The sequence below is a fragment of the Nerophis lumbriciformis genome, linkage group LG26, assembly GCF_033978685.3.
Source record: "Nerophis lumbriciformis linkage group LG26, RoL_Nlum_v2.1, whole genome shotgun sequence".
Lineage (NCBI taxonomy): Eukaryota > Metazoa > Chordata > Actinopteri > Syngnathiformes > Syngnathidae > Nerophis > Nerophis lumbriciformis.
In genome coordinates, this window is record NC_084573.2 from 18,310,735 (window position 1) to 18,320,872 (window position 10,138).

Here is a 10,138-nt window from a genome sequence, read left to right on the forward strand (position 1 = left end):
AGTGGAATGCCGCTGCCGCAGGCGAGGCGGGCAACCACGGAAAGGCCACATTCGTGGCTGCCGAGAAGGTGGGCGTGAGTGGCGCCAGAAGTTCAGCAGCCGCAGAGTTCTAAGTCTATGTCTCGGGTGTCGCTGCTGTTTGTGCCACAGGCGTCCATACAGAAACCTCAGAGAGCGCCGCTTGCGCAGCCAGACCACTCGAGGTCGCTGAGACGACGATGAGGGCGAGGAAGGTGGCGGCGTCCTGGAAAAGCCCACCGGAGACGAGGAGAGAGAAGACGTCGCCGTGGAAGCAGGAGGAGTCGTCGTCGCCGTGGAGGCAGGAGGAGACGTCGTCGCCGTGGAGGCAGGAGGAGACGTCGTCGCCGTGGAGGCAGGAGGAGACGTCGTCGCCGTGGAGGCAGGAGGAGATGTCGTCGCCGTGGAGGCAGGAGGAGACGTCGTCGCCGTGGAGGCAGGAGGAGACGTCGTCGCCGTGGAGGCAGGTGCAGGTTCTGGTACCAGCCGTGGAGCAGGTGCAGGTTCTGGTACCAGCCGTGGAGCCGGCGCTGGTGTGGGTACCAGCCGTGGAGCCGGCGCTGGTGTGGGTACCAGCCGTGGAGCCGGCGCTTGTGTGGGTACCAGCCGTGGAGCCGGCGCTGGTGTGGGTACCAGCCGTGGAGCCGGCGCTGGTGTGGGTACCAGCCTTGGAGCCTGCGCTGGTGTGGGAACCAGCCTTGGAGCCGGCGCTGGTGTGGGAACCAGCCTTGGAACTTGGCATGGTGGAGCTTGGCGTGGTGGAGGTACAGGAGACGAAGCTTGGTGTGTCAGCCGAGGTGCAGGAACAGGTGCTAGCCGAGGTGCAGCTGGAGGTGGCCTAGCTGGCGGTTGTGGCTTAGCAGGACGAAGGACTGGTGGCGGTGGCCGTGCAGGAGGTTGCGGTTTAGCACGCCGAAAGACTGGTGGCGGTGGCCTAGCTGGCGGTTGTGGCTTAGCAGGCCGAAGGACTGGTGGCGGTGGCCGTGCAGGAGGTTGCGGTTTAGCACGCCGAAAGACTGGTGGCGGTGGCCGTGCAGGGGGTTGCGGCTTAGCACGCTGAAAGACTGGTGACGGTGGCCGTGCAGGAGGTTGCGGTTTAGCATGCCGAAAAACTGGTGGCGGTGGCCGTGCAGGAGGTTGCGGCTTAGCTGAGCGCAATGGTGCCACCCCACTAGCACAGTTCCCAGTACTAGCCCCCCCCTCAAGACGCGGATACCAGACGCGCTCTTTGCGGTTTGTAACCGTCTTCAAGGGTGGGTGGGGGGAGGAATGGAGGGGGGTATACTCTTCTTTAAATTGTCCAAATTGACTATTATCACTCCTCACTTGAGATTGGGTGGGAGCACAGGGGGAAAAAATATGTGCAGTGGGCGGAGCAATAGTCACTGGGGGCGGAACCAAATTCACTGGAGGTGGAGTCTGAAAATCAGAATGTGACTGACTAGACTTACACTTAATAAAAATGTCCTGATAATGTTTTATCTTGGAATAAAAGTCATTTGGAGGTGGCTGACTGAATGAAGCAGAAGATGGAAAAAAAAATTCTTGCTCAATGACGTCATCGGGAGTGGGCGGAGTTACCTCTTCGGGGGGCGCCAATGAAATGACGTCATTGTTGATGCTGTCCATGTGACTGACAGCCCAATCGGAGAAATGTTTGACGAAGTGGTCGATTGGGTTGCCAAACATCTGAGGAGGGGAAGTTTGAGCTGCATGTAGCTTGCTTCGGTCCGGGGGAGGAGTTTGCAGGAGCGGCGCGTCTTGACAGCGAGGGGAAGACTTTCTGGCCGGCTTCCGTCTTCGCTGACGCGTCCCGTACTGCGGGGGTGTGGCGATGTCCTCGGGCCAAACGGAGTGGATTGGGACCAGCTTTCCGTTGGGACCCCATATCAGGTCCTGGCGCTCCGAGGGGGAATAGCGAAGAGTTTCCGCTTCCATTGCTCGCAACACCTCCCACGTACCTTCGTCAAACTCCTCAATGGCGGCCGTGGGAGAATTGTTATTTGCTGGCTTCCTACTGAAACGACTGGGTCGCATAGTGATGCGGGTGTGGTTCTCCCAAGGATGCAGACGGCTTCGGACACAGCTTGCAGGTAGGAAAATGATTTATTTTAAAAATAAATCATATGATGGATAAACAAAAAAACATGCATGTAGCACAAAAGGCAAAACAAAAGGACTAGCGTGGGAGCTAGCAGGAAAAAATAGCATAGCGTGAAAAGCTAGCAGAATCAAAGTAGTCGTTAACAGTTGTATGAGAACAAACTAGGAAGCCAGACCGAGTGAGGCCAGGCCAAAGACTAAATAGCCCTCTGATTAGCGCCCGGGCAACAGGTGCGCGTCCCGGACACTAACCAGAGGCAGGTGTATACAATCTGCCGTCATGGCAACAGAAATAAACGAAACTCAAGGTGCTGAAAACACATGTGACTCAAACAAACAAACTATGATCCGGGCAGCGGATCGTAACATGATTGTGACAGTATACTCTCATTATGAGTAAAACTAATATTTTGTATTTGTAAAACTTACAAAAACAACTGATTCTAGTAAAACTCACATAGATACAAAATTATAGGCATTTTTAGACACAATGCATGTTTGGTTTTGGAGTTATGTTTAAATAATTGTCATATTGAATGTGGCAGTATACTGTCATTATGAGTAAAACCTAATGTTTGTATTTGTCAACCTTACCAAAATACCTGATTCTGGTAATACGCACATAGATACAATATTACAGGCATTTTTAGACAAAATGAATTTTGGTTTTGGAGTTATGTTTATATAACCTTTATAATTAGTATGACAGTTATACCATCATATTAAATAAAAAAAAATAACTTGTGTCTTTATAAACTTTACACATTATTTTTTTCCAGTAAAACTCACAAAGATACATTTCTCCAGGCATTATTAGTCATTTATCATGTTTGGTTTAGGAGTCATGTTTAAATAACTGTCATATCAAATGTTGCAGTTATACCGTCATTATGAGTAAAACCCAAGTTTTGTATTTGTAAACCTTACCAAAATACCTGATTCTGGCAAAAATCACATAGATTCAATATTACAGGCAGTTTAAGACGGACTGCAAGTTTGGTTTAGGAGTTTGGTTTTGGAATTATGTTTATATAACTTTCATATTTACTATGACAGTTATACCATCATATTGGATAAAAAAAAACTAACTTTTGTCTTTACAAACCTTACAAATATATTTTTTTCTAGTAAAAATCACAAAGATTCATTTCTCCAGGCATTATTAGCCATGTGTCATGTTTGGTTCAGGAATTATGTTTAAATAACTGTCATGTTGAGTGTGGCAGTTATATTGTCATTATGAGTAAAACCTATTTTTTGTATTTGTTAACCTTACCAACATACCTGATTCTGGTAAAACTCACATAGATACAATATTACAGGAATTTTTAGACATAAAGCATGTTTGGTTTTGGAGTTATGTTTATATAACTTTCATATTTATTATGAAAGTTATACCATCATAATAAATTTAAACAACTAATTTGCCTCTTTGCAAAATTTACAAAAGATAATTTTTCTAGTAAAACCAACAAAGATACATGTCTTCAGGCATTATTAGAAATGTTGCATGTTTGGTGTAGGAATTATGTTGTAAAACATTTTTATTGCTTATTTCGCATTATTTCAGAACATTATTGTCATAATGAATAAAAAAACTACTTTTTGTGTTTGAAAGCCTTAAAATAGCATATGTTTCGAGTAAAACTCACATGGATGCATTGTTTTAGGCTTTATTAGCCTATTTTGCATGTGTGGTTAGGAAGTTATGTTTAAATAATTGTCAAATTGAATGTAGCAGTTATTATTATTCAGTTTCACTAGAAAATGTATCTTTTGTAAGTTTTGCAATGACGCAAGTTAGTTTTTTTTAATTCAATACGACAGTATAACTGTCATACCATATGTAAAAGTTATATAAACATAACTCCAAAACTGAACATGCATTATGTCTAAAAATGCCTGTAATATTGTATCGATGTGAGTTTTACCAGAATCAGGTAATTTTGTAAGGTTTACAAATACAAAAATTGTTTTTTTTGATAATGACAGTATAACTGCTACATTCAATTTGACTGTTATTTAAACATAACTCCCTAACCACATATGCAAATAGGTTAAAAAAGCCTAAAACAATGCATCCTTGTGAGTTTTACTCGAAACAAATGCTATTTTAAGGCTTGCAAACACAAAAAGTAGTTTTTCTATTCATTATGACAGTAATGTTCTAAAATCCTGAGATAATGCGAAATAAGCAATAAAAATGTTTTTCAACATAATTCCTACACCAAACATGCAACATGTCTAATAATGCCTGAAGACATGTATCTTTGTAAGTTTTACTAGAAACATTATCTTTTGTAAGTTTTGCAAAGAGGCAGGTTAGTTTTGTTAATTCAATATGACAGCCCTGCAAAAAATGTTCTATAGAATTTCTAAAAAATATCTCTATAGAATTTCTAATGAACTTTAGGACCGAAGTTCTATAGAATTTCTAAAGAATATCTCTATAGAATTTCTAATGAACTTTAGGACCGAAGTTCTATAGAACAGGATTCTAAAGAATGGTTCTATAGAACAGGGTTCTAAAGAATGGTTCTATAGAACAGGGTTCTAAAGAATGGTTCTATAGAACATGGTTCTAAAGAATGGTTCTATAGAACAGGGTTCTAAAGAATGGTTCTATAGATCTCCTCTAAAGAATAGTGCTATAGAAGAAAGTTCTAAAGAGTAGTTCTATAGAACAGGCTCCTATGGAATGGCTTTCTGTGGAATACGGTTCAGAATGATGTAGAAATGATTGGGCAGGCATTCTACAAAATCTGTGGTCTAACACTGGCAATGGAGAAAGACAAATATTGCAGTTGAATGAATGTTGACTTGTATTTATTATATACATGTAACTCAAATCTTGACGTAATAAATAAATGTCAGCAGCATAAATCAACATGATCACCGCGCTTCCCCGACTGTTAGAGACGGCTAGACGTCCAGCAGAATTTGTTTCTGAGGCCTTCTTTTTTTCCCATTTTCTGCGCAATGTTCAGTTTCACTCCAATGATTTTCTTTATCACATTTGCTTCACTTGAGGGATGGAGCTTCTTCACAAAATCTGAAAGATCAATAAAATATACCAGAATTAGTGTCTGCAGACACCAAGACACTAGCTGTCATGCAATGAGTTACACTATGGCATTTTTCAGCTCGATAAAGAGAGTGATGTCTATCATTTAATCAATGCAATGGATAGTCAACACACTGCATACATTGCATATCACGCGTTTCTATGCTGTAAGGCACTTGCACTGCTTGACGCACACAAAATCATATGTGGTGCAATCATGCCAGGCTTTACGAACTGCAACAAATCTGTATCAAATTCTGACAGTGCATGTACACTATTCATTAGCTATATAGAAAATCCATTCAGTGTGTGAAATATTTTTCAAATTATTTTCAGGATTTCACTTTCTTGTGAATCTTGTTGTGTACTTGATGGGTGTCCCCAATGGCGTTCGAACAATCACGAAAGTGCATTAATAGAATTCTAATAAAAATATTTAACTTCAATCTGATTGAAACCATATCCACATCGGGAAGGGGATCTGACACATTCCCTATCTAAAAGTCGTTCACTTCTCAACTTGCAGCAGAACTCACGGAAATTCCCGACGCTAGTTGTTAAATAGTAAGGCGGAGAATGCCGATATAAGATATCAAACGAGAAAAAGGTGTAGATATCCGTGCGCTGCGGTTTTTGCTTTGTCACTTGATGTTGGTTTCCGACGAGATCAAAGCTAATGTGACCACCCATGCCTATAAATCTGTCAAAACGAACATCTCGCAGTCAATTCATGGACCAAGCAGACTGGAAGCTATGGATATCTATACTTCATGCCAAACGATCACGGAACGACTTGGAGATAGGAAAAGGGTCAGATCCACTTCCCTGATGTGGATATGGTTTTAATCAGATTGATTTAACTTATACTCACCAATAATAGCAGACACTTTCTTGTCATCCAGTTTTGGTTTCTCATGCTTATCCTTAAAAGCATTGGATTTTTTTCCTGTCAAGCTGCTGTTGGCCAGCTCCTCTCTGGCAGAGCGACAGCAGGACGTCGAGCTGATAGTATTGTTGCCTGACGTGATAAGTCGTCCATCTTCATTAGCAGGCCAGGAAGTCCTTTAATAGAAAAAAGTACATTGTGATGCAGACACAATAAAAAAAACAAACATTAATAACATGAAGCTGGCGATATCCAAACCGCTCGGCTCTAACCCCAGCTATCATAATGTAAGGGTATTTTGATAGGAATCTTGTTCAAGTCAAGGGAAACATGGTAAGGAAGCAATCAAAGATGAAAAATATATATAACCATATATATTAATTCATCCTGACCACGCGAAGATTTAATATTTGTCGGTCAAGTATTAATCAGATATCCAGCTGAGACAAAATATCAAGAAGGAAGGGACGTAACTCTTGCTAATATAAGAGAAACACACAAAAACGGACGGACAGACAGACAAACAAACAAGTACCATATGTCCTCCCCTTATTTAGAGGGGAGGACATCACAACTTAGGATGTTGTATATGCAACAGTTCTGAAATTATCCCAAATCATAAATGGATTTTTATTGGAAAAAAGGGGCATAACTCTGGAAAATATTGTCCGAGACGACTCATTTTCGATAGGCTTCTTGTTACACTAAGATAAATAGATGTAACAAGTTTGGTTTCCGTACATGAAACGATTCTGTAAATATTGCGGTGACGGATGGACAGCCGTACATGACGACAATACCCGTAGGCCAAAGTTAGATGAAAATACAGTAATAAGAAAGTTATTTCATATATCGACATGTAAGCATATTTTCCATCAACCTATGATAATTACAATAACATACTTCTAGAATAAGAAAACCTACCTTCAACAACCCTCAATGCATCTCGAAGGGATTTGTTTTCCTCTCTCAACTGGAGGACTTCCTTCTTCAGGGATTCCATTTCTGTACATGTATCTTTCGGTGAAGTTCTTCCCAGCTGAAAATGTCAAAATAGTAAATCAAATGAAATAATTTGTATTATGATTAATTTGGGCGCTCATATGTTTTCCGGAAGCAATTTGTCCTGGATACGGCCCTGACAGCACCATATAAGTTTTACATGTATAAGCAACCTTGTAGGCACATTAATTTGAATATGCTACATGTACATGTAGCAGTAAGCCATTCACACAGGAGGCACTGTTCATCAGGTATTTGTAGTGTTATTTTCATATAAGTAAAAGTATAAACTTGTGTTTTAAACCAGTTGCCAGGGATGCAATTTTTACGTCCTCGATTTCAAATGAATGCTAGGCACTTGTGATTGTTTGCCTCGAGAGGGTGCTTTGATTAACCAATAAAATCCTATTCTATTCTATTCATGTACTCACAGCAGCAAGTTGGGCCTTCAATTGTGCCCGAGCATCATATCCCACAGCTGTACGGCTTACTTTCCTCTTTTTCTTCTGAAAAATCAAGATTAACAAGAAAAACGTGTTCAGTTCTTTTATATGCCATTGAAGTGAAGAAATATGTTTGCAGAAATGATAGATTTCCGAGTACATGCAGAAAGTCTGTCAACACCTCAATTTGTCTTGAATATTATTCTGTCTGAGTTGGTCGAATTGAATCAAAATATTCAATAACTTTAAAGCCTACAATGAAACATGATGTGATTAACTTTTATGATAAAGAAAAACTGACAAGGTACTTCAAAAGTATGGGATTGAATCCTACAAAACCTCACACAGTTGAAACACCACTGAAATAGTGAGTGAGTGAATTAACGTTTAACGTCGCTTTCAACACTATTTCGGTCATATCGCGACAACACCACTGAAATAAAAGTACCTGCTGTCTGTCAGATAGAGTCTCCTCGTCACTTTCATCCTTGCTCTCACTGTCTGATGACCAAGACTTTGGCTGTTTGTTTCTCTTGCCTCTGCCATATTTCAAATCACCAGTAAGGGGTACATCCTTGCCATCCTGAGCGGCTTTCAAATATGGCATCAGTTCACGTGTGTCTTCTGTGTAAAAACAAATATGTGCCACATTAAGCTAAATTAAACTGTACAGTTAGTCATACATTTCAGCAGCAGATTGTTATCACTAAATTACTTTGGTATACCTACAGTTCTGATGATTCAGAAATTCACCTTACTTTCCCTTATTTACAGGCTTACAGCCATATTAAAAAATTGTCAAGGTTAAGTCTGTACTATCATGACAATCACCTCAGCATTGCAGATTGAAACATTCAGTATACCAGGGCTGCACTGATGAGAAATTACTATCAATCATGGAAGAAAAAAAATTATATTAATTAAATTTAACTTTACATAAACAAAGTCGAAAGTTCAAGGTGTAAAACCAGAAGTACATTAAATACATCTATATTAAATATATCTATATTTAATGTACTTCTGGTAAAACGTATAATTTTTACTGAATTGAATTGAAAAGTTTTCAACTGTTTATTAATTACCACCAAATCTCAGAATTCTTGCCACGTATTTGGTTTGTGACTGCTTCCTTCCTCCTGCTTTGTTGAGTGTCCATGGAACTTGGACTTCTTCATCACTGTCCCAATTTTCTCCATTCATCTTCTCTCGACCGCTCGTGGTTAATATAATATATTTCGTCTCGATGATCATCCTCCCCTTGCTTCCGTTTGGCAACCTGACTGGGGGCCAAACTCCTTCTCTGTGTGATCACACAAGCCTGACGTTACAAACAATGGAGGGATGATAATAATACTAATAATAATAATAAATGAGGCTAGTTTTGCTAGCTCACCATTTCCGCCCGTGCCTCGAAGCTGCTGTTTGGCTCAACGTTAGCCCGCTTGTGACGTCTCGCATCGCGCCTAGAAGACCCTAAACCTAAATGTGATGTTTAAGCCAACAAAGTTACCGTCAATGAACTCCGACGTGACTTGAGCAGTTTAGAAAGAGCGAGTGAAGTCAACATGGACGTTGTGGCCGCCATCACCAACTCAAACCGCCCGCGAAATCTGCTTTGCAACTACGGCAAGCGCGAAGGGGAAAAATAAATAATTTAAAAGAAAAAGTTGATTTGAAACATATTCGCACTTATTAGTGTCGGATATGAGAAACATTGATACAACGCGATTATTACCAACTATACATGAATTTGGTTGTGATTGCAGCCTTAAAACAGTTTTGTTATTTTATAACAAAACGAGAGCAGTTCTATCTATCGTGTTTTGGGGGGGGGGGTTTGTAATGTTACGGCGGGAAAAGTAGTAAACTAAATATAACATTGAACCATGCTTTTGAAAATGTATACATTTAAATCCTGGCAAATACTGACTTTTAACAATATAAATTGTTACTTACATGAGTTCGGTAAAGTGTTTTCCTATTGGGCTCCGTGAAGAAACGTGTCTGGGCTTGTTCTTCCACAGCTGCATGCAGGTACGTGGGCGGGTCCTGACGTTTTAGGTCTGATTTAAACCTTTGAACTGAGTTTTGCTAAATCAATTTATGTTGGAAGTCCAATAAAATTAATTTTATCACATAAAAAAGTAAGTTACGAAAATATTCACACTTTTTACTTATAGATAACTCAAAAACTCTAAAAATAAATTGATTTATTGGAATAAATATACTTTTAAAAATAAAGTCTGCCGAAGTTCTGGGTGTCCGCCTTGAAATGACACCTCACAATTTTGAATGATACAAAATTAACATTTTCATAATTGAGGGAGACATCCTGCATTGTTCAAAAAACAAGCTGAAGTCTGGTGAATCAACTTAATGAGATTAATCAATGCTATGGTGATAGCGCTGCTGCCATTTTATAGAATTTTATTCCATGGAACAATCCATAGAACTTTCAGCAGATAAAGGATAATGTCTATAGAATTTCTGTTAGACATTCTATAGAATGCCCAGTTCTATAGAACAATCTATAGACCTTTCAGCAGATAAAGTAATGTCTATATAATTTCTGTTAGACATTCTATAGAATGCCCAGTTCTATAGAACAATCTATGGACTTTT

General features: G+C 40.2%; 1 protein-coding gene across 1 annotated transcript; it reads right to left on the reverse strand.

Annotated features, from left to right (window-relative positions):
* Positions 1-4,704: 4,704 nt before the first annotated feature.
* Positions 4,705-9,645, reverse strand: LOC133623561 (uncharacterized). The gene is made up of 8 exons (XM_061986777.2): positions 9,473-9,645; positions 8,910-8,995; positions 8,599-8,816; positions 7,965-8,140; positions 7,505-7,579; positions 6,996-7,110; positions 6,057-6,247; positions 4,705-5,173 (listed from the first exon to the last, which is right to left on the reverse strand). The coding sequence occupies exons 3-7, from the start codon at positions 8,765-8,767 to the stop codon at positions 6,135-6,137; spliced, it is 648 nt and encodes a 215-aa protein (XP_061842761.1). The 5' UTR covers positions 8,768-8,816; positions 8,910-8,995; positions 9,473-9,645; the 3' UTR covers positions 4,705-5,173; positions 6,057-6,134.
* Between the last annotated feature and the right edge of the window lie 493 nt (positions 9,646-10,138).